This window comes from Rhincodon typus, chromosome 10, assembly GCF_021869965.1.
Source record: "Rhincodon typus isolate 14 chromosome 10, sRhiTyp1.1, whole genome shotgun sequence".
Classification (NCBI taxonomy): Eukaryota; Metazoa; Chordata; class Chondrichthyes; order Orectolobiformes; family Rhincodontidae; genus Rhincodon; species Rhincodon typus.
Genome location: NC_063341.1, coordinates 61,974,365 through 62,000,449, shown reverse-complemented (window position 1 = coordinate 62,000,449; position 26,085 = coordinate 61,974,365). Strand labels below are relative to the sequence as shown.

The following is a 26,085-nucleotide window of genomic DNA, read 5'->3' as shown; positions in this document are numbered from 1 at the left end:
TGGCCTGCTGTGTTCATCCAGCTCTACACCTTGTTATCTGCAATATTCCACGTTTGGCCTAACTAAAGTTCTATACAGCTGCAACATGACTTGCCAATTTTATACTCTATGCTCCATTCAATGAAAGTAATCATGCCATATGCCTTCTTGACCACCTTATCCATTTGTCTCAACACTTTCAGGGAACTATGGATCTGTACACCTAGATTCCTCTGTATGTTAATGCTTCTGAAGGTTCTGCCATTTACTGTATACTTCACTCCTGCATTACACTTTGCAAAATGCATCACCTCGCATTTGTCCAGATTAAATTTCATCTGCCCAAGTCTGTAGCCTATCCATATCCAGGTGTATTCCCTGGCAATACTCCTCACTATCTGCAGCTCCACGAATTTTTGTGTCATCAGCAAACTTAATAATCAGACCACCTACATTGCCCTCCAAATCATTTTATATTTTACAAACAACAGGGGTCCCATGCTGATCCCTGCATACATCACTGGTCACAGGCCTCCAATCAGAAAAGACACCCTTCAACTACTACTGTTTGTCTTCTATAACAAAGCCAGTTGTGTATCCATCTTACCAGCTCACTGTGGATCCCATGTGACTTCATCTTCTGTATCAGCCTGCCATGAGAGGCCTTGTCAAAGGCCTTGCTAAAATCTGCGTAGACAACATCCACCACCATGCCCTCATCAATCATCATCGTCACTTCCTCAAAAAATTCAATCAAGTTTGTGAGACATGACCTCCCCTACACTAAACCATGCTGCCCATTGTCAATAAGTCCATATTTTTGCAAATGTGAGTAAATCCTGTCCCTAAGAATCTTTTCTAATAATTTCCTTACCACTGATGTAAGGTTCATTGCCCTGTAATTTCCCAGATTATCCCTCTTAACCGTCTTAAACAAAAGAACAACATTGGCCATTCAACAGGCTTTTAGAACGTCTACTATGTCTAGAGAGGATGCAAAGATTTCATAGGGTAGGTGATGATCTGGTGGTGTTATCATTAAACTATTAATCCAGAGACCCAGGTAATGTCCTGAGAACCCAAGTTCGAATCCCAGTGTGCATATGGTGGAATTTGAATTCAATTAAAATCTATAATTAAGTGTCTAATGATGACCTTGAATCCATTGTCAATTGTTGGGAAAAACCCATCTGGTTCGCTAATGTCCTTTAAAGAAGGGAATCTGCCTACATGCGACTCTAGACCCATAACAATATGGTTGACTCTCAGCTGCCCTCTGGCCAGTTAGGGATTGGTAATGAATGCTGGCCCAGCCAGCAATGCCCCCATCCTGTGAATGAATAAAAAAAAACAAGGCCCCAGCAATTTCCTCCCTCATCTCCTTCAATACTCTGTGATAGATCCCATCAGATCCTGGGGACTTATCTACCTTAATGTTTTTCAAAACAACCAACATCTTTTCTATATCAACAAATAATTCAGAAGGTAAATTGAATATTTGCCTTTATTGCAAGGGGGAATACACATTGTTGCATAAAAGCACAAGGTATTGACACTACTGTACAGAAGGCTGGTGAAAATACTTTGGTCTCCTATTGAAAGAAAGATTTACTTGCATTGGTGGCAGTTTAGAAAAGGTTCACTGAGTTGATTCCTGGGATGAAGGGGATGATTTATGAGGAAGCTTTGAGAAAATTGGGCTGACATTATATTCTGAAGGGGCTTGAACGTGATAGTTGCTGAGACTATGTTTCTCCTCGTAGGGTAATCTAGAACAAGGGCAGTTTCAGAATGAAAGACATCTTCCATTTAAGGTAGTGATGAAGGACTATCTCTTTTTTAACAAAGTCATTAATTTTTACAATTCTTTACCCCAGAAAGCTGTGGAAGCTGTGCCATCAAATATACTCAAGCCTGAGATGAATGGTTTTTCTGAACTATTGAGTAATCAAAAGTTAAAGCGAATGGGCAGGAAAGTGAAAATGAAGAGAAGCTGTGATTTTATTGAATGGTGGAGCAAGCTTGAGAAACTAGGAGCCTAATGGTCTGCTCCTGCTTCTATTTCTTGTGCGGTCTTTTGGGGTAGGGAATTCCAAAGATTCACAGTCCTTTGAATGAAGAAATTTCTCATCTCATTCTAAAATAGCTGATACATTGTTTTGGAACTATGACCCTCGTCTCTATACTCCCAACCTGCCGACATCTATCCTGTCAAGTCAATAAGATTACCTTCTTCCAAAATCTAAGGATATATGCCTGGTCTATTTGATCTCTTCTCAATGCCCTCATGTGAGGAATCAGTCTGGTGAGCATTGCTGCACTTCCTCCAGCTTAAAGATATCAATCTTTAGGTCAGGAAAACAAAATTGTACAGAGTAATTCCATCATGTTCTCATCAAGGCCCTATAATTTTTACTGTGAGACATTCCCTGTTACATAAAATAATTGAACCATTACCTGTTCCTTCACAATTTCTTTATGACCTATAAATCAATTTCATGATGCTAACTATCATGCCCAGGGGCAACTGAATTCCTCTGACCAGCAATTTCAGGTGCCCTTGTCAGTGTCAGGGCACTAACATATGTAAATAAGGGGAATAATGCCTGTTTAAGGAACTTCTCTTAAATTGTTACATATTGGCTATCTTGTAACTCTAATGCCTTTATCTGAAGGGGAATAAAGATGGATGAATGGCAGCCAAGGCTTATGAAACACATAAATCAACCAGAACAAGTGCAACAAAGCTCATGTTTCAACTGCAATGATCAAACATGCCATTGATATCTTGAAGCGACGCTTCAATGTCTGGACTGATCAAGGACAGTCAATTTCTCACCCTAAGGATTTCCTGAATAATTGACAATTGCTGCCTGCTCCACAGGTTTGCCCTGAATGGAGGTTTCAATGTATAGTTCGATGCAGAAAGGCAACGTAAGATAGTGAAAAGCCACTGAGAAATTGTGAGCGATACCAGCAATGCAGTGAGAAAGATTGATGAGCCTTATGTTAACTTCACAAGGCTTCCAAAGCATGCCTCAGCTGCAACTTTTCTTAAAGAAACAAAATCACATTTTCCAAGTAGTTCTGCCCAAACCAGCTTCTACCACACTTTCATATTTGATTCTGCAAATACCATCTAATGCTGGTTTCCTGCTATTAGTGCAATCAAATGACAAATTAATATTCAGCACAATATTTAAGTTAAGTGCAAGGCATGTATTTCATTATGATGTACTGTGAACATGGACTGCTTGAATTGGCACATATTAGTGCATGTGCTCTGTTTCAGAAGTTTGACACTTCAGCCACCGCTCCTTCTAAGTGATTCCCTTGTGAATAAAGTAAGTGTACTGACTGGCTGCAGGATTTAAATGATGGTCTGCTGAGAGTCCTCTCATGGTGCACTGGGAGGGCTATACATGTGAGTTGACACCACATGGATGAATGCTATAGTCAGCTTTAAGACACTTTCCTGTCTACTTGCAATGCCTTGCCGTGCAATGATTTCTTTGCATCTGTTCAGAGTCCTTAGAACTCCATGGTTGTGAAATAAGCTTTTTGTAATGTGCACCCCCAATTCTGCAGTGATTTTGCAGATTAAAATAAGGGCATTGTCTTCATAGTGCTATCTTCAGTGCTTAATTGTCTAGCTGCAGTCCACAGCCTTCCCTCTTTATTAGGCGGCAAAAACCGAAAATAGCAAAATCAACATCTTGCCTTAATGTAGCAGCTTTAACATAATAACATATCTCAAACTGCTTCACAGGAGAAAGATGAAACTAAACTTAATACCAAATTGATATTAGGATTAAATCATCGGGGGTCTGAAGTCACAACGACCAACCATAGGACAAAAGGAGTTTGATTGGAGTAAGCTAGTTCACTCCTCCCAACTCAATTATTACTAGCAAAGAGAAATTCTGAAGAGGTAGATGCACCAACATGCAAAAACCCTTGCAAATCAATATGATTATAATCTGAAAAATAATACCATTTTACTCATTTTATAGATTGTGATCCCTTTAGGAAAGAAAGCATTAATTGTTTCGAGTAAGTCACTGACCTTATATCCTAGTAACGTGAACACATGGAGGGACTCTTACTATCAATTATGGAGCCTATGTTGCCACAAGTAATTTATTTCAGATGCCTAACGCTTCCTCAAAGACTTCATGAGCACACCTCAGTTGAGGCTTCCTTGGAGAGCTTAGCTTTCCTCATCTATCTTCTGTCTTATTTAGGAAACTGACTCAGATGCAATTGACCTGATCCTGTGGTTGTACTTGATGTGAGGCATATGTTTCATATGGTTCTGTATTTCTGGTTTGTTGATCTCCTTCTTCTCCAGTGTAATAAAACCACAAATGACCCAACACCCAGCCATTGAGACAAATAAACTTCTGTGCTATTTGTTTCTGCATCTGTTTCAGTGGCTCATTTACATGCTCCAGTTCTTTAAGTGGCTTAACTTGGAGGAAAATATTCATGTTTCTATTTGACTGTACAGCTGCAGACTTCTTAATGTCATATTGTGCTAATCTTTATTAATCCAATTTGGAGGTTAGCAATCTCCATATCAGTGCTAAACATGGGTAAACAGCATTTCACACTTTTGATTGACATTTATCCTCTTATGATCCAGCTTATTTTTCAATAAGATTAATGCAGAAGGAAAGTATTTGACCCTAAATACCAGATTGTTTCCAACGTCAAGAAGACAAGAACCTCTGGGGATAAATAAATCACAATAAGTTTCAGATGAAAATGGCTTAGATACCAGATCTGGAAGTTTACAACTATTAGAAAGACAGACCAAAGAAAGTTGGGGAATGACCAAATAAAGATCTTTGGGATTGTGAAAGGTTTTGGTAGAACAAGCACAGAGAATATGTTTCCGCGTAAGAGGGGTTCAAAACTTGCGATCATAAATATTAGATTGACTATTAAATCCAATTCAGAACTCAACAGAAATATTTTTACCTAGAGTATGATTAGAACTTGGAACCCACTATTGCAAAGACTGTTTGATGCTGATAGGATTGATGTAGTTAAGGGGGGAATTTACAGAGTAAATGAAGGAAAAAGAAATTTTTTTAAAATGTTAAGAGCATGATTGCTTTTTTTAAAGAATCCCTACAGTGTGGAGACAGGCCAATCTGCCCAACAAGTCCACACCCAATCTCCAAAGAGAATCCCACCTAGACTCAACCCCTACTCTATCCCTGCAATTCCCATGGCTAATCCATCTCGCCTGCACATCTTTGGACTGCGGGAGGAAACTGGAGCACCCAGAGGAAACGCATGCAGACACAGGGAGAATGTGCAAACTCTGCACAGGCAGCTGCCCGGGGCTTGTATTGAACCCAGGTCCCTGGTATTGTGAGCCACTGTGCCACCCCATGAGATCTAAGAATATGATATGAGATAAGGTGGGAGGATGTTCATGTGGAGCGTAAACATCAGTGTAGACCTTTGCCTGAAACAATTCTTTCTGTGCAATAAATTTTATGCAATTTCATATTTAATTCCAAGGTTAGTTATCTGAAGGAAAATGCAGAAATAGAGTTGGAATATCCTGGTTCTGTTCATGGTTAAATCAATGCCCAGCACTGAGCGAACCAATCTCGGCCAGTCTGCCCCAAGGAATTCTACTGTTCATCTTAGTGTCCTAGTATAAGAGAAGGTAAAATATCAGGCAGAGTTACCAGTCCTCCTAACCATTCAGTTCATGTGTTATTACGACCAGACAATGTTCATCTGTGGTGCTCCCTAGACATGTCCTGTCTCACGTATGAAGTACCGTCGCTCCGATGAGATACAAAGTATGAAAGAAAATACCCTTGTACATGTCAATACATTTCGAGGGGAAGGGAGGACTTTGCAGATGAAATGGAGCTCATAACAAAGGCAAATAAAGTAAGCAATTCCAGACACCATTAAGTAACAATGGTGAACCATATTTTAGAGACTTAATAAAAGCCATAATTTGCACATTGTTACGCTGACTCAACTAGAAAGCAAATGGCATTTCCATTTCATTCAGTCATAAAAGGAACATTAAATAAAATGTGCTAAGTACTAATGGCTGTGTCATTCAAGCTTCGGATTATAAAACTAGAGTCTGAATCCCAGTCTCAACTGGTGTTCATGTTGAAATTCCCCATAGGAAACAAGCGAACCTGTCTCTGCTGAGCCGTATGGGGATCAACGTTAAAGTAAAAGTTGGTAGTCATGACAGCTGTGATGTGTCAGGAATTATCCTGCTTCTGATCATGAAGAATAGTGCAGGTGTAAATGTAAGGGATTCACTTGAGAAGGGAAAGCGAGTGATAAAGCAAATTATTCTAACCAAAAGCCAATGTATCAACTATAGTTAAGATGTCAGCAATTATTGCTTAACTCCTAGCTTATCCATTTAAATTGGTCACTAATTTCATATTAAATTTTTCACAATCAGATTTTGGGAGGTATGAGTTTCGATTTATGAGCACAACGCTTCCTCCCTGGAAGTGACGAGAAGGGAAAATAATGAGACGAGTTAGCCCTGGAGAGAAACCCCTTCTGGTCATCTTACTAATTAAGTTAATGGCTAAAAGGTCCATAGAGCACTCTTTTTTAAACCTATTTTCTACTCAACCTGCTCAGCGATGTTATTACACACCTCTGAAGCAGGTAGGACTTGAACCCAGGCCTCCTGGTCCAGAGTCATGGATATTACTGCTGTGCCCTTGACTGGCTACCAATTAAGACCTGTAAATGATCAATTAATGGCCACTTAAGGGTCTTGCAGTAAGGCAGACTGGGAGGATTGGCCTACAGTCACCATCGCAAAGAGGCAGACTGGCCTCTTCCCTGTTCATCTGCCTCCCTGGTGGTTGAAAAGAGTGGCTAAATGCCCAGCTGGGAAACGAGGGCAACTTGCCAGGCAGGTTGTGTAGGGGTTCCAATGCCCCAATTTGGGCCAGGGAGTGTATGTTTTACCTTCACACTGGTGAATCCCTTGAGGAGTAGGCCTTAAGTGGCAAACTTAAGGACTTAGAAGCTGCCAGTCTTTGATTGGCCAGCTGATTCTGATGACCAGAGATGCCTGTTGATGCCTGTGATTTGCTGAGAAATTTGCCCAAGATCATCACACAGCTCTTAATGAGATGAGTAGCTGCCAATATGGTGAGTTTCCATGATGTTGGGGCCAGTGAGTTAGTCAAGAACTAACATGCTTGGTTCCAAAAAATAATGGGAAAATACTGTTTCAGAGATAGTAAGAACTGCAGATGCTGGAGAATCTGAGATTACAAGGTGTAGAGCTGGATGAACACAGCAGGCCAAGCAGCATCAGAGGAGCAGGAAAGCTGATGTTTCGGGCCAAGACCCTTCTTCAGAAAAGACCCTTCTTCATTTTCTGTTATCTCAGATTCTCCAGCATCTACAGTTCCTACTATCTCTGAAATAATTTTAACCCCACTGCGAAGCCATTTTCTGAAGAAGGGTCTAGGCCCAAAATGTCAGCTTTCCTGCTCCTCTGATGCTGGGCCTGCTGTGTTCATCCAGCTCTACACCTTGTTATCTCATGGGAAAATACTGTCATTTGTTTCATACTTCCTGAAATAATACTTCATTTTTGACTTTGCATGAGAAAATGAGTCAAATTGAAGAATGCGAGTAAATGAAAGTATATGAGTAACTTTTCCACTGAGATTAGAAAATGTGCATCATTAACTCTACCTGATTTCCTAGCTATTAGCACTCAAGAGTGTTTTAATCCCAATCTAAATATAATTGTCACACATACAACTCAGTTCTGAGGAAAAGGGTCACCGGACCCGAAACGTTAACTCGGTTTTTTTCCTTCACAGATGCTGCCAGACCTGCTGAGCTTTTCCAGCAACTTCTGTTTTTGTTCCTGATTTACAGCATCTGCAGTTCTTTTGGTTTTTACTAAATATAATTATGTTCACGAATAGTCAAAATAAGAGATGAAATTGATAAAATTCAGTAAACTGTGTGACCTTTCAGTGTTGAATATATATTTGTTGAACATGCGATTTCATATATTCTATATTCTAAGACACATACACAAAAAAGTGTTCAATAATTGGCTATCACACCCTCTCTATATGTTGCAGGTCATTTCTGAAAAAGTGCATTGTATGTGGTCTTCATAGCTAAAGCTGAAGGCCTCATAAAGATGTAATGATCATGTCTTGAAGGCAAAGTATACTTAAGGAATCAACTGTTTTCTTTTCCTCCTGCTCCACAAAACGAGACCTGCTATGCAAAACATTACCTAAAATTTTGTGTCAATGGGGGATAGAAATGATAAAGACTATAACTAACTTTGTCTTTAAAAATAATCCACATATGTCTGATGTCTAAGGTGCTTGATAAATCCCTAATGCAGATGATCACTGTTACCAAACCATTTTGTCCGTAGCACCAAACTGAACTCAGGGGAAAGATCACACGTGGGTTTCAATTTAATGTTGTGAGATAATAGTTTCATGCTTGGGTTGCAACATGAATTCAAGGACGTGAACTGTGTTAATTCAGAGAGCTCAATTTTGCTTGCCAGAGCATGATTGTCAATATTTAGTTCCTGCGTACATGTCAAGAATCTTTATGGAAATTTGTTTAAATACAAGCTAAAACAATCCTTCCAAAGAAACTTTATGTTTTTAAAAATCTAGGTTAAAATACTGTTTCACTCCTATTCTATTAACTATGATTGTTTACTTTGTTATTCTATACACAGAATACAGTTGAAACACAATTCTTAAAATCCCAGCAGTGTTTAGACATGGCTTGAATTTAAAAGCTACAGAATTTAGTATAGTTATCAGATAAAGAGAGTGAAGAATTGCATTCTAGTCATGCCCACCCTTTCTAATTTTCCTTTTCTCTATTTTGTCTCCTTTCCTGTTCCCTGAGGACTAAGGTGATTGATAGCCTAATCCAATGACTGTATTACAGCAGCCTCATCTTGGAATGTTTCCTTATCATTAGCAGTTACCCTATGGTTAAATTCACAGCTCAGTGCTTGATACAGCCCCTGAGATTTAAAGGGCTGGCCTTTCGAAAATATTTAAAATAAAACTAAAATCTTGACAGTACTAAGATCTGCGTTCTTTCCTTTTATAAAATTTTATATAAAGTATTTTATAAAAAATTAATTTGATGTGCAGTACTCTGGCCCCATGTTAGTCTGTAATGTGACCAGCTGTTACAACAACTAAGTGAAACATGCTGCTACATTAAGCAGAACAAGCATGCCATGACAGTGAAATAAAGTATCTATATTTGACTCTTTTATACGCTGACTAAGAGCAATATTTATTCTAAAAAGAGGGATGAAGACAATGCGGTTCAAAGATTTAAATCATTTAAACCATTTTGAAGCAGTCGGTAAATGCAAAGCTGCCTGGAATGCAGCAGGAAGTCCCAGGTGTAAAATAATGCATCTCATAAACTTCTATTCTGTCGAAATGTCAAGCCACGGCTCTATAGTACTTCAAAGCCAGTACTTGGCATTTTCCATTGTCTGTTGTGTTGTCATCAAGCAAACTCGAACATTGAAGGTTTGTGTAGGGCAGGCGACAACAAACTTCCACTGTACTATCAAAGCTTTTAACTCATGTACCATCTCCTTTTACAGCAATTAGGTGGGGGATAGATAAGCTTTACTTAAATAACTAAATTAACATTTTTGCTCCATTTATTGACACAAATTCATGTTTTCAAATGGTTTGCGAAGGAAACTCATCTTCTTGAATTCTAGTACCATTCCAAGCAGGAGAGGAATCAATACATTTTGGTTTAATTTCTGCACAGCCTTAGTTAGGTATGATAATGTGATGGACTCCTAGCAGGACAAAATAGATTATGTGAAGGACACATTGCAGAAAATGGTAAGGGGGATGGAAAATTAATACACATGTTGGAAAACTGTAATAAAAGGTGGAAATGTGCTGCAGTTGAAGAAGAAAGAAGCTATAGCTAACACATTGGGATTTTTGATGTGTCTGATAAAGATGTTGACTGACCTACTACATATTTACAATTCTGTTTCAGCATCAAGAATTCAATTTTTTCTAACTTACAAGACACTTCCTTGTTTACCACTTATGCATGTCTCAATAATGCAAGGAAATACAGCCTCTAATCATTTATATGAATAGGACCTGTCATAATACCTCTTAACAATAAATATCAGAATAGTTCATATCAGAAAATAATACATACAAATGGTTCCTTTGACTTACAAAATATATGAATAAAGTAAGGTTTGTGTTTGTTTTGTATTTCTAATATGAGTGTTAAAAATGTGAAAGGAGAGAGGACAAACGTAAATTTTTGGAACAGGGACTTCAAGGTACTTTTCTTTTCAATTTTCCATTGCCTCCTCCCCATCCACTTTGCTGCAGTGTTGTACTCATAAAAGAAACAGGCATTCCACACACTCAAGCTTCTCGATCTGTTATGAGTATTAGCTGTGCTGACCAGTAATAAGCATGGTTGGAACAATGGTACAGCCATGAAATTATAGGCTGCTACATGGACCTCACAGTGACTCTATAGTCTCGGAGCAAATGCTGTGCAGTGATGAGGGCAATACTTACCAGACACACCACCATATGTGGTTCGCCTGTCTCTACCAACAGCAGGCACTGGTGTACCATCTGCAAGTACGCCTATCAGCCCAGAGACAGTGTTTGTTGCTGTAACACCATTTGCACCACCTGTGAGAAAAGGCAGCAGTTAATTAAATTCCGATCCATCGATATATTTTGACTTGACTGTATTGCAATAACTGAAAAATAGGTGACAGTCATTTCAAAGTTAGTGGCACAGGCAGGCAAAGGAAACTGTACTACAATGTAATATTAAAAAAAAAAATTTTTAATCTGAATTATTTAAACAACTGAAAACCCAGCATAGGAAAAGAATAAACAGCATTTATTCTCCGAGCAGCTTCTGAATGCCTGTGCATTCAATGCCTGCTACAGCCTCTTACCTTCCTGAGCCGCCGACGCTATGTTTACAATGTCTGTGACATTCGGGGTCAGCTTGGCAAAGAATGGAATCTTAACAGCTTGTCGTACCCAACGGCAGATGTTTCGCACCAGCTTTGGATCCTGTTCAAATGGGTCAGTTACAGAGTTAGATGAGAAACTAATCTGATAAAGCTGTGCAGAGAGACTGGCACAGTTTAATGCTGCCAATCTGCCTGCACTGCATGTGACACTGAAGGCACTGTAACCATCTCATTATTTGATCCTCAGATCACAGCAGCAAACAGCAGAGCCATAATAATATCATCTAATGCAATTACATTTTTCTTGTGTACAGAATAAGCTGAAAGAATCAGCCTCCATTTATAATGGAATTTACAGCAACAATTGTACTGCTTATTACTGTAGCAAATACTGATTGGCTCAGATCGGCTACTATGCAATACATATTTAGAAAACCTTTTTAAATTAATATCTTTCATCTTAGTTCCACTGACAAGGGAAAAATAACACTAAATCTTCTGCTTTCTTCTGTTGCCAAACTTTTTTCTGTCTCTTGAATACTTGGATTGAGTTCTTGATTAAAATCCATGTACACTAATCACCCTCTAAATTTTTGCTCAAGTGCCATTTATTTATATGTGATCATTTACAATTTGTGTACAATGATGGGAAGGAGAGGAAGTGAATTGGAGTGGTAACACAACAGTGTCTATTCCCTTATTTATCGACTGGTCAGTTAGATAAGCCGTGGTCCAAATGAGTTGCAGAACAAGCTGGAGGAAATAAATAGCTGACTTCTGTATCTATATTCATACTCTTGTACCATGGATCATTGCACAGAGATCAATTGCAGAGACCCTTGACTAAATCTTTTACCCATATGATTCAGAAGCTTATTCTAAACACCCAGCTGGTGAGGGGAAGAAATTAACATTGGAAAAGGCGAATATGGCCAGCAGTGCCCTATGGTTTGAATGTGAAGTCAGGAGCAGTGGGAGCACCATTGCCATGTATATAATTAGCAGTTGCACTTTGCCCAATACATAGAGCTTGTTTCAGTCAGTCATAAACCAGGAGCCTGAAACAGGCAGTAAGCATAAACAATGGACACAAATCCAATTTCATCAGTACGCTCACCAATTATTGATGCTACATAGCATGCAGCATTCTTGAGGTGTGGATTAAGAGGCTGCATGCAGCATCCTGTAATATTCCTTTCACCCATAAAGCAGATATTGTATAATCTAACCTCTAAGTCAACAATGTTAGTTTCTCAAGTGTGACATTAGTTGCCTCTCTACAGTGGATGGAATATTGTTCCTTTCAAGGCCACTGAACATGTTAAACAACTTCTCATAAATACTTAGTACTAGGAATAGGCTATTTAGCCCCTCAATTATGTTCTGCCACTTAGTTAGATTATGGCTGATCTATAGGTTAATTCCATTTATCTGCCTTAGCTCCATATCCCTCAATATCTCCAACAGAAAAATGTATTGATTTCAGACTTAAAAAATTTCAATTGATCCAACACCTACAGCCTTTTGAAGAAAGAGTTTCAGATTTCTATTAATTCTGATGTGTAAAAATACTTCCTGATTTGCCTCATAAATGGCCCAGTTCTAATTTTAAGATTATGATCTCCTATTCTGGATTACACAGGGAAACAGCTTCTCTATATCCACACTATTGAATCCCTTTGTCATTTTAAAGACTTCAGTTACATCCTGCTCCCACATACACAACTGGCTGTGCCTCCAGCTATAGGATCAGCTGCAAACTTAAGATATTTAACTCTCACTTTCTTTATTTAAGTGAACAGTTGAAACCCTTGCATACCCCCTGAGAGCCGCATTCATACATCTTCCTGATCAGAGAATGTTTCTTTTATCTCTGTTCTCTGTCAACTTCCTGCCAATCCATTACTGACCCATTTTAGAGGTGATCTTTAATTCTGTTAAACTTCCAATTTTTGCTAATAAACTCTTTTGTGGAACATTCTCAAATGCCTTCTAGAAATCCCAGGCGACATCAAAATTGAATCCTGTGAGGTTTCTGCCTGTTCTACAAGATTGAGAGCTTCTCAAGGAAGTTTAGATGGTATTTATTACATTGTCACATCAGCATTTCCAGGTATTCCCCGGAATAGGCACATTACTGGAGGCTACATGCAGTGTCTTAATGCACACCTCAACAATTGGTGAACATGCTGATGAAACCGCATTTGTGTCCATTGTTTATGCTTACTGCCTGTTTCAGGCTCACGGTTTGTGACTGATACTGATCTATTCTATTAATCCTACCAGATACTCCACAGGGAGAATTTGTTTTGGGGTCATTTTGACCTTCTTTCATTTGCAAGAGATGATGGGAATGCAGTCTCAGAATCTCAGGTGAGGTCTGATGCTGTACTCCTTTTATTTATTCATTCATGGGATGAGGGCATCGCTGGCTAGGCAGCATTTATTGCTCATCCCTAATCGCCCAGAGGGCAGTTAAGAGTCTACCACATTTCTGTGGGTCCAGCCCTAACGCTAACCCTAACCCTAACCCTAACCCCAACTCAATCACATGTAGTCCAGACCGGGTCAGGATGGCAATTTCCTTCCCTAAAGGACATTAGTGAACCAGATGGGTTTTTCCTGACAATCAACAATGAATTCAAATTCCACCATCTACCATCGAAGCCAGGTGCCCAGAACATTATCTGGATCTCTGGATTAACAGTCCAGTGATCATAATACCACTACGCCATCGCCCCGCCCCAATTTTTTTATCACTGAACAATAAGTTGATTCTGGCAAGGCAAAGTATGCCACAACTGCCACACATGAGGCTATCTCTTGCTGATGTTACAGGGTTATCTCTTCTGACACCTTGTTTGCAAGATTAGCATCTGCTTTGGAGCTTCTGAAATCACATGTTGCTGTGGTGGCAAATTCCTATCTGCAGCTTGTGTCGCCATTTGTGTTGATCATCAGCTGAGTTGCCAACTTACTATGATCTATAGTGAGGGCATCCTTGAATGGGAGCTTTGAGTGCCCTGCTGGTATGGGCTACCTCACACTAACATGTACCTTTTAGCATAACATGTTGATGCAGTAAGCTATTAGGAAAGCTATTGAAATGCTAGACTCTATTGCACAAGAAATTGAACACAGGAGTAGTTAATGTTTGTTTTAGTTGTATAAAAGCTTGGTTCGACCACATCTGCAGTACTGTGTGCAGTTTTGGTCACCTTATCTCAGAAGATAAGATATTGCCATAGATGGAATGCAAGCAGACTTGTTCCCAGAATGATGTGATTGTTCCATGATGAGAGTTTAGGCAAACTGGGGAGATAAGGGAAATCGACAGAATGTTTCTAAGGTTGGACAGAATAGATGCAGGTAAGATGATTCCCCTGCTTGGAACATCAAGAACCAGTGGGCACAATATAAAAATAAGGAGGTTGCCATTTAGGTTCCAGATGGGGACAATTTATTTTAACACAGAGGGTGATGAATCTTTGAAATTGTCTACCTTAGAGGGATGTCAAAACTCAGTGTTTGAGTATATTTAAAGTAGAGGTTGATAAATCTTTGATTATTAATGGCACAAAGAGTTGTAGAATTAGTGTTAGTAAAAGGCATTGAAGTGTTTGATCCGCCATGATCATGCTAAATGGTGGATCAGGCTCAGTAGACTGAATGACCTACTCCTGTTCCTATGCTCCTATCCTTGAGGCTAGTGTGATCTTCCATCCCATTTGTATCCCAAGCCAGTGAAGCTTTATTTGTGCTTGTATCCTGCTTAATTATTGATTGTCTTTCCATGTAATACTGAGAATGTATCATAAACGGAAGGTGCATGTTATTGGGCTTTCTTTTAGTGCAGATTGTCCAGACTGTAATGCTGTACTGAAATACGCTGAGTACATGCCCTAAGAAATAAACATCTTGGTCCTGCCGGCCAGTTTGTGGTTTCCCAATGCCAGTTTTTGTCAGTCTGCATTAGTTAGTGGCTGCCTTTCCACTTATATGTTTAATATTTTGTCAAAAGACAAGCTGTCCATAACAATAGTTCCATGGTGGCCAAACATGCTGCCTGCTTCCAGTGGTGTGACATTGAGTCTGATCCATAACTACAATTTTCTTGACACATTTTTTTTCCTTTACTCATTCACGGGATGAGGGCAGCGCTGGCTAGGCAAAATTTATTGCCCATCCCTAATTGCCCAGAGGGCAGTTAAGAGTTAATCACATTGCTGGGGGTCTGAAGTCATATGTAGGCCATACCAGGTAAGGATGACCGTTTCCTTCCCTAAAGGACATGAGTGAACCTGATGAGTTTTTCCCCAACAATCGGCAATGGATTCATGGTCATCGTTAGACTCTTAATTCCAGATATTTATTGAATTCAAATTCCACCATCTGCTGTGGCAGGATTTGAAGCTGGGTCCCCAGAACATTTCTGATGCTGCTTGGCTTGCTGTGTTCATCCAGCTCTACACCTCGTTACCCCAGAACATTATCTGGGTCTCTGGATTAATAGTCCAGCAATAATACCACTGGGCCATTGCCTCCTCTATGCTGGTGAAGGAGCACAAAGATGTTGGAAATATGACCCATGAGACTTTAAAGCTGGTCTTTTGTATTGGAAAAGAGGGAAGAATTATCAGCATCAGAAGTCCTCTAATCAAGACATGCTGCACCTTTGGTTTGACTTTCAGTCTTAATAACCTTGAGGACTTTCTTGACTTATTGTGTGTCGACGTACACTCTTCCCTTATCAGCGGGGAAAGTCATAAATCAGGAGGGCAGACAACAAGATGGAGCACTGTTCATCCTATTTATGATCTCAAATCTGTCAGAGATAGAACAAGTGAACTGAATGGTGCTGTGTAGGCTATCATGGAAGGATCATATGCAACTGTGAGGCTAAGGAGGACAGCCAATTATCTCTAGCATCTGACAGAGGCCCATCCTGCTCGTACAAAGCCAAATGCTTTTTTTGAGATTCACATTAGAAACTGGGGCAGTGTTTGCTTTGTTCTGCACTTTGTTTGAAGCTGACATGGGAAGAAGATTATGTTAACCATGAGTCTGACTGTTCTGAAGTCACACTATGCACCTGGGTATATCCTGTTGGCTAATTGATGGAGATTTGTTAGAATGCCTCTGGCAAAAACATTCTAACGATGCAGAGGGGTAGTCTTTATAATTGCCTCAATTGACTTTGTCCTTATAGAATGCTATGCTGTTTGCATCATGCGTATCCTGTCAGATAGACCCATTTCTCTGGCAGAGGGGGAGGAGATTCTGAAGAATTGCTAGTGGGTGAACCTTTCCATACATGAATAGCTTGGCTGCCATGCTGTTTTTTTGTGAGTCCCTTCAGTGCTGTTAGAGAGTCAACACCTTTTCAAGTCCAAAACGTTAGACTTCTGCAACAAGCTCATACCTAACAGGCAGCTGCAGGAGATCATCAAGTCAGACAGAGAGATATCCATGTGTCACGAGAAGTTAGCTTGGAGCAGTGCTCTATTCAGCAGTAAATCTGTATTTTACATTTGTGGACTTCAAGGGAACACCTTTGCTAATGGTTATGCTGTACTCTTTTAATATCATGCATAGCTTCTTGGATGATTGCACTTGACTAAAAATTGAATAGTTGGGATTTTAATTCCAATTGTGTTTGAATCAGAAAATGTGACATTGTTCTTTTTATGGTAGAGAACTATTTTCTTCATCCTGAACAAAATCCCCCCCTTCCCCCAACCCTGATGCTCACTTCAATCGAAACTGGCGTGACTTCAATTTGTCAACATGCAGCAAGAGAATGTAAAATGAAACAGGTTTATCTGCCCAGTTTTTTAATGCATCAGTTGCTTAACCATATGCCAAAAGCTGATCAATGCATGCATGATGTAGATGCACCTCTCATCTATAGCACGGCATATCCAGCAGTACTAGAACTGTATTAGACTGTCCTTTGTATAAGTATTAGCATTGAACACAACAAATGAGGAGCTGGCTATTTAAGTCACGTATAGGAGACCTCAACAAACTTTGTATGATAATTATAGGATAGTTCAATATTTTAGACAGTCATTAATTTACAAATGTTTAAAAATGTTTGAAGAAGCATTCTTATTAATACCCAGCACATACAGTAAGCAGCAGTTATATTGGTCAAGCTATACAGATCGACTCACAAGCTGATTTAGCAATTAAATTATTTGCATTATATAATCTTTAATGGGTAATGGGTGAAGAAAAAATGAATTCTCAATTATTGAATGGTAAAGTTTATAAGTACAAACATTAATTCTAATTATCTTTCTATAAACTTTATTTTTAAAGATCAGTTCTGAGTAGATGTATAATATATTTTGGTTTTATATAGACATGAAATAAATGTCTTTACTGGAATGAACAAATTCCAAACTGTAAATATTTACCTTCATTCAAATGAAACAGATGTGTTCAAAATGTTTTGGCAACCCTTTCTAAAGTAATCTTTTTTAAAATTCTTATATTTCAGACTATAATATATTCTAATATTATGTAAGTAATATATTAATTTTATAAGCAATCATTTGCAATGATTGATGGCACTAGAAGTTCCTTACGTGTTTATACATTTCAAATGTGTATTTTTTAAGAAAAACTTCAGTTAAATGTTAAATCCTGTATTGTGCACCCCAATATTCTAAAGTTATATATTTCAGACGAAAAATCTGTCCACATGTGTATTAAAATGTAGATTATATAAATCCATATAAAGTTTGAACTTTAGACATAATGGTTAAAATTGAATTACTCAGAGGATAAGTTGGGTAAAATTATAATGAACCAAACAGCTGGTACTGAATATTTCTTCCGAATGCGGGTAAATTAGCAAATTAGCTGTTTGACAGAACTTAAACTCAAAGAAAATTCTCCCTACAATTTTCTAGATAACTAAAACATCTAGTAGCTTCTTCTTAAATGAGATGATTTGGTTTGTCATCAATTATGGCAGTAATTATCAACTGTCAAGAGGCATCAAGCGTTTTACCATATTTATGTATCCTAGTAATATTTGCATTTAGAGAGGGCCTTTCAAGTTGGAACATCTCAAAAATGCTTTGTACAAGGAACTGCTTAGTTTTTAAACTGCAATTGCTGTTCTGGCAAATCTATCGTAAATCATTCTACAAAGACAACAAGAATCTCTAAGTTACTCCTCTTTCAGACCAATATGCAATACACGAGACAAATTCAGCAATGTGGTGCTGGTATTACATTTGGACGGCCAATATAAATATTAATTAACCCTAAGAATTCATTTGAGAAGTTCACTCATTTGGCTGGTGTCGTGCTAAGGGAGCCTCTGCTAAGTTAGTACAGCATCTTGGAAGTTGGTTCTCAGCCAAATGGAGCCTTGTTTAAAAGGAGCTGTTAAAAACCAAGTGGCGCAGTGTGATATTTACTTTGACCCCTCTATCCCTGAAACCACCACTCCATCTTCAACCTATCCTTCCACTCCAAGGCACTTGAACATGCTGCCACTTGTCAAGCACACACCCACCTTTCCCAGAGCTTTATGGATGGAATCTTTTCATGCCCTGACTACAGGGAGAAATTTGGGAACATTGGGCAGGATATCAGGTGAGGCCCTTCTCAATGTTGAGGCTAAAAATTTGCGTTTTCCAACTAAGTCCCGAATGTTGAGACGAGACTCTTGCAGGAGAATGGTGAGAGGGGTGTTAATGGAACTTATTGTTTATTATCACCCTCATTATGACTTAATATTGCCCAATTAATATGCACTCTACCAATCTCCCACCCACGGAATCAAAACTACATGCGGAGAATTTCCCACGTGAAAGTTAGAAGGTGTGCCTGGTGAAATAACTCCACAGAGGCCGGTATCCCTTCACCAAGTCACCATCTATTTACATGTTGAGTGTCCTTGACACTTATCCCGCTACCTGAGAAGCAGCTCTCAGAGTGAACAGGATGTCTGACACTCCTGTCTTTATCTGTCAGGCAGGGCTCCCTGATTGGACTGGATTAGCAGCATGAATCCGGGAACCCATATTCTATGAAGACCACCTGGCTGACCTTATTATAATCACTACACCTGGAAACTCCAGCTCTCTAACTTGTATCTCCAGACCTCCATCTTGGACACCAGGCACCAACGTCTCAGGGCACACTCCATTGGCAGTGCCTACACATACCCCATATCCGTAGATCCAAGCATTGGACATGTACCATCCTCTCCACATCATCAGGGCACATCTCCAATCCACTTACAGCATGCATTTGCACTGCTATGCTGCACAGTGGATTCCATTGGGACCTCTTATTGCAATGCTGCTACCAGGGCACTGCACATGAGGTACAGGCAACTGGCTTGCGATAGCTCAGGCTGTAGCACAGGGCTCCTTGCTTGCTCTGTTAGCATTCACTCACTTTGTGAATACTTGAATGCCCACAGCTTCTAGAACATTCCTCACCATTTTTGCGCTTTGCCCACTCACTGCCCTTTGAAGGCTCACAGTATTTCTGCCTTGCCTGCTGTTTAGTGCAGACACAAGACTAGGCAGCTTATCATGCTTGTCACCAGCCATCAGGTAATGAGTGTGGGCATGTTGCTTTTGGACACTGTGCTCCATCAATCTCATACCTACAGTATGTGCCAGCAACCAATGCATCAAATACGCTGCATGTGCTTCAACCAAATATCCATGCCTTATGTTTCAGAGTTCCAGCAACCACAGTTGCTTTTGCTTTTATTCAGCTTCTTAGTTTGGTGATTATTGATCACTTTTGGTGTCAGTGAATCAAACTGATGTATTGCAGTGATTGAAGGCTTCGCTGTCTGTGATGGTCCCACACTGAACAATGATAAGATGCTGGGCTACAGTGGGCATTGGGAAAATAATAGCAGGAACTTACATAGGGTTGTGAGACAGAATGTAGTTAAAGATGGGTAAGCTGCGGTGACCTGTGCTTACACAGTGATTGGGGTAGGAATGTGCAGCTGTATGTGCAAGGAGATGTTAACATATTGTCTACATGCTGTGAGAAGCATTGGTTTGTGCCATTACACGCACAGTGAAGAACAACGCCAGATGGTCAGAAGTTGTTTCCGTGCATGGTTGAGGGTCAAACATGGTGCCAATGCCAGAGATCCCAGGACATCCTAGTAGTGATGAGTACTTCCATTATGCATCTCTAATTCTTAATGAGTTAACAGTTGCCCACAAAGAGGTCTGAGATTGATGCCAAATGCAGGAGAACGTCATACTAACTCACTAAGGATTTTGCTGCAGAACACCGATAATTATCACTACATCGCTGAACTGGGAGCTCTTCATGCTCATCCAAGTTATATTAGAATCATAGAATTTTGCAATGCAGAAGGAGACCATTCAACCCATCATGTCTGTACCTGCTCCTGATAGAGCTACCCAGCTAGATTCACTCTCCAGCCCTATCTCTGTAAACCTTTAACTTCACCACTTTCAAATATAAATCCAGCTCTCTTTCAGATCCTCTTTTGGAATTCGCCTCCACCACTGGCCCAGGCATTGCATTCCAAATCCTAACAACTCTCTGAGTAAAGAAGTTTCTCCTCATCTCACTTCTAGCTCTCTTGCCAAAGATCTTGAAATTGTGACTCCTAGTTACTGACATACTAACTAGTGGAAACAGGATACCCCTCTTTACACTGTCAAAATTGTTCACAATCTTTCCTTGTATCTAAAATCCCATATTCTAATATCATTCTAGAGAACCTCCTCTGCACTGTCTCCAGGGCTTTAGCATCCTTCTTTAAATAAGGTACCCGGAACTGAACACAGTGATTGGGGTAGGAATGTACAGCTGTATGTGCAAGGAGGTGTTAACATATTGTCTATATGCTATGAGAAGCATTGGTTTGTGCCATTACACGCACAGTGAAGGAAAACTCCAGATGGTCAGCAGTTGTTTTGGTGCATGGCTGAGAGTCAAAGGTGGTGCCAATGAACTGAATGCAGTCTGACTAATAAGGTGTAGTATCGTTTCCTTGTTTTTATACTCTATCCTCTATTTATAAATTCAAGGATCCTATAAGCCTTCTTAACAACTGTTTCAACTTGCCTGGCTACCTTCTGAGAGTTATGCATGTGAACCCCAAGGTTCCTTTGCTCCTGTACTCCCCTCAAATGTGTAACTTTGAGCCTAAATTGACTCTTCATTTTTTTTCTACCAAAATGCATTATCTCACACTTCTCTGCATTGAGTCCCATCTGCAAGGTGTCTGGCCAGTTGGTCAACCTGTCAGTCAGCATAAGGACCACTGATAGCCTGACGGTGGCTACCTAATTTCTTTTTCTGCAATTGGCCACTCATTCTCTTTAATATTGATGAGAAATGCCTGCAATGTGTCTAAGGTGCTACATCACAAGATGGCTGTCCAGCACGAAGTCACTGGCAACCTGCAATACAATGTGAAGATGAAATAGACAGTTTAATTTTTAAAAAAATGCCTTTTCTTGCAAACCCCACCATGATTGCTCCTATATCACTCTAGGCCTTTTGATAAGGTCTTCCTATATTGAACAATCAGCATGTACTTTAGATGGTCAGTAGCTGCCTCCAAGTCATAATTAATAAATGTACAAACTGTCAGAGAAATATGCAAGTGAGCTGATCTTGTGATATTGAGTAAAGTCATCTCAATTTTTCATAGGACTACAGAACCTCTCAATTATGATGACACTGAGAAACCGTATTATTGATCCCGGAGAGAGAAGTTGCTGACAATGGTTGAAAGAAGGATCGTTTAACATATCTGTAGCCTTTATGTTCTTGAACAGTCTTGGGCCTGATGGAGACTTCAGAGGAAAAGAAATGTTTGGCATGATAAAGTAAACCTGGTGATCATTGCCAAGCATTCTGCCTGGTGGTGAATGATGCGTTGCCCACTTCTTGCTGATAGCGTGCCTGTTCCTATTGTTCTCACCTCAGTCAGGAGGCAGATCCCGTTGTACAGAGACCAGGGTCCAAAGACACATGTAGATCTCCTGTTTCCCTTTTCAGAGAGGGTGGTGCACACAGTTCTCGCTCACTTCCCCAATATAAGTTGGAGCTCCCGTCGAGGATGAGCACAGAAAGTAAGTTTAAATTTTATGAGACTCGGGAAAAAATATAGAGAAACCTGGGCTGATGACACTTCCAAAACACTGACAGTTCTGGCCAGCCTATCTTCTAACAACCCTAGGACTGGCCAGGGCATCTGATATATTGGGATTTAGTGCCATTTTGCTACTCCGAGGGCACACCCAGCCACATTGATAAGGACAGTAAGACCAAAATGGAATGCTGCTAGTGACAGACTGCTGCACATTAGCTGAGAAAGCACCTCTTGTGGACAAAATCAACTGGCAAGTCTCTTTAGCAATTGAAGTATGAGAGCTTACTTCAGGCAGAAATAGTAAGGCCAAAACAGATGAAAGACTAAGATTTAAACCTTTAAAGGTAGCTATTTGTCATTTTTTTCAGTGACATTTGAAGAGCAGGGAAGAAGTTGAAATGCCAAGATTCAACATTACACTGCATGAGAACTCAGAATGGTGCTGAAGGAGGCTGATAAATATACAGTGGGATTATCGGGCAAAAAGGTGATGGCATTAGATGTGATTAGTGGAGGTCATTGACGGTTTCTGCTTTCAGATGATACAAGGAATGGATTGCTGCTGACTGTTACCATTTACTGAAATACACTGAAATAACGCTCAAAAGTTTAACAGACATGGCAAAGCAACTGCTATTCAATTTTAATGATGATAATTACTATTAAATTTAAACGAAGGAATAAAACACAGAGTAGGAGACTCCTGTTGGAGCTCCTCTGCTCTGCCTGTTCTTTTTCCTCCTTTTCCTTTTTTATCCTCTTTGTTTTTCATCTTTTTTTTCTATTTATTTCTTCTTCTCTCCCCTCAGCACTAGAGCTGACAGCAAGTCCAGAGCAGTGATCCCTTTAGCCCCAGAACACTGCTAGCTTCGAGCCCTGATGTAGTGCGTGGATTGCGAGCCCAGGAGCAGCTCATGGCGAAGTAGCCCTGGGGCATCGCACGGGCAGAGAGAGCAAGCCAGTAGCGCGAGTGGTAGCAGCCGGGAGAAGGCAAACTGTGGCAGCCAATGGTGAGCGCAGGGGCAAGCAATCCGAGGCTGCGGTGGAGAGGCTGAGTCCCAGAGCGATGGAGGGGCATGAGGGACACTCTCTGTGGCACGGTGTGGGCTCGGAAGCCTGAAGCAGGACTCTGGTGGCGGCATGCCATAGCAGTGGAGAAGGAAAGTTGGACTCTCTTTAAGTTGTCTTTCTTTTACGACTTTATTCTAAGTTAATGTGAATGATGCTTATGCACAGCGATGGTACACACCTTTCACTGTATTTTATATTGAAAACACGTGACAATATAGGGCAGTCAAAAAGAAAAGCTCTAAGAGCAGCACATGACAAAACTAAATATTAAATGTTCTTCAATCTTAACTCATTGTAAACCTTTTGCTAAAAACTGTACATGTATATAATTCATGTCTGTTTTATTTAAGTGGCATCAACCAACCACAAAATATCTAAAAAAGAAGCCAAGGAATGCTATATCTGGCCTTACTCCAAATAAATAAATTGTTTAGTTTGAAAAAAAAAAGAATCTGAAAGACCTCAGAATGATCCTAACTGACAGGATAGGGCTATTTATCTGAGTTAGTGACCTCCAAGAAGCAATGCAGTTGTGTAGCAATTCATTCTTTAAAACCAATAGCAGGCATTATACTATTCTGCATGCTGGCCATATGCAACATGAAAGGAAGACATGCTGGAGTTGGGAGATATAGTGAAGGCTCTGTTCTCTCTGGCAAAGGGTCCACAGTGAATCGTGTTTTTAAAGACCAATAAACTGCAATAAACTCTCTTATATCAATGGGCATTTAAGGGACAGGCAATGACTCATTGCCCTGACAGACCAATCCAGGAATTGGAACACAAGGCTTGTGATAATGTATCCCAGGGTCTGGAGGATTTGGATCACATCTGAGAACTCACAATGAAATCACAGTGAAACTATAACAAAACAGTAGTGTTTTGATCGAATGAAAAATTGTTTAAAGTTGACATACCTGTCCACAGGCGAGGCCCATTCCTCTTTCTCCCATGCCATGTGGGCAAGACAAGTTTAATTCCAAGGCATCGGCACCAGCATCCTACAAATGATGAAGAACTTGAGTGTGCTGCAAGACTATAAATGCAAATTGATTTCCTGAATAGATCGACTTATATCAACAGATCTTGGGAGTAATTACATCTTCCCTATAGATTGAAAGATGTAGCAGCTGGTCTCATACTTCAGGATTTGATGGGAACTTTGAATAAAGTGTCAATTTTATATTCTATTTCAAGATTTTTTAAGTTGGACTACTCATTTTTCTCTGTCTCTAAGCAGTATTCAGTCAAACAACATGTAACTCATTGGCATCTAAATGTATTGTCATCTCTCTAAGAAAATCTGCTTATCTGTAATGCTATGAATTTTAAAAATCAATTGTGAATCAGTTAAGGAAAATATTGTTGAGTCATATCAAATATGAATACAAGTACAATAATCTTAACATGACTTAATAATCACTTGGACATGCAGTAGAATTTTTTTTCTTTTTTTAAAGGCCAATGATTTAATTTAGTTTAAATGCTGCCACAGAAAAAAATGTTTAATGTACTGATATTTGATATGTCTTTCTGATGCTGCTCTCAAAATATCTCTGAAGTCAACCGTTTACTGTGGGATAGAGTCAAGCAGAGCTGTTGCGAATTTGGATAGAGTATTTATGGATTGGAAGGCAGGGCATTAGAATTTGATGTTTGTAAAATGATAAGGGGAAATAGTACGTGGTCCCTTTAAAACATGACGTGTTTTTTTCTAATCTTGGAGATCTTAAAAAATGTGCAGACAGCTCCTGAAATTGAAAGATTATATCACAAGGCTGATGGTTAGAAACACAGACAACAGTCTTATTTTGTTAGTAAGGCAACCACTTAATCAATTATCAACCAATTAATTTAAAACAGGCACTTATAGACTAAAAACCGATTAAAATTAAATTTGATGGCTTTAACAACCTAGGACCAATCCCATTGTAGGAAATTAATAGGCCATCAAGGGTGTAAAAGAAGACGGCATTTGAAAATTGGTGTGAGAGTCAATTGGCATCTGCCAAGAAAACAGCTCTCAGCTATAAAAGAAAGAATCATTGGCTCTCACAGAATTCTATAAGCTCTCAGATAACCATCGCCTAAACTAAAGGTACAGTGGCAGTCTTAGCTAATGTCCCTGACACAATAACTTGATGGAGAGAGCATTCATGACTGAGGATCAGCAGAGAGGGTGCTGAGCATTCTAGAAGATGTATTCTGGCTGTAATTTTGAGAGATTAAGGTTTAATTTTTGTTATTATTTTGGTTTATATAAGTGGCAGTTATATTTATGGAACAGCATACCATTGGAATTTTGTTTTATTTGGGAATAGTTAGCAGTTAAGGGGGCATTGTTTGGTTTGTTAGTCGTTCTGTTAACTTGTTCACTGTTAGAATTAGATGAAATAAACTGTTACTTGTTGATTATGGAGTGACTGTCAGGAGCTGATTTCATTTAACCTCTCCTTTACAACAGATGGCGGGGTGAGAGGCAGGTTATACCACTTTTCAGATTTTCCTTAAAAGATTATGAAGTGAGGTCAGCTTCTCTAGGTGTTTTGGTTTAGTTATAAAGGTGGGGTGGGGGAGTGTAACCCCTCTTTGTAACAGAGGCCAAGGATTTTTCTTGTTAAGAATTAAGGAATGTTGGTGGAAAACCATTGTATTTTCTTTGTTTATTGCTTTCTGATGCAGTTTGCTGCTGCAGTTTTGATATTGAAGAGGTATCAGCACTGTCTGCAGGTGCATTGCAACCAAAATCCCAATAAGGAAAGGAAATAGAGAGGCTGCGTTTGGGACAGATACTTAAGGAACTCATATGACGATGTGACTTGCCGAACTCTGTCTAATCAAACCAAAGTCACAGGAAGATCATCATTGA

The 26,085-nt window shown here is 39.6% G+C and overlaps 1 protein-coding gene across 1 annotated transcript in view; it reads right to left on the bottom strand.

Moving 5' to 3' along the window:
- The window catches only part of dpyda.1 (dihydropyrimidine dehydrogenase a, tandem duplicate 1), a 619,381-nt gene that overhangs the window by 132,697 nt on the left and 460,599 nt on the right, over positions 1-26,085 (bottom strand). Inside the window, exons 15-17 of the mRNA XM_048601540.1 lie at positions 24,134-24,217; positions 10,991-11,111; positions 10,596-10,715 (exon numbers count right to left, since the gene is read on the bottom strand). Of these exons, the coding sequence (XP_048457497.1) occupies positions 10,596-10,715; positions 10,991-11,111; positions 24,134-24,217 (325 nt within the window). The remainder of the gene's footprint in view (positions 1-10,595; positions 10,716-10,990; positions 11,112-24,133; positions 24,218-26,085) is intronic.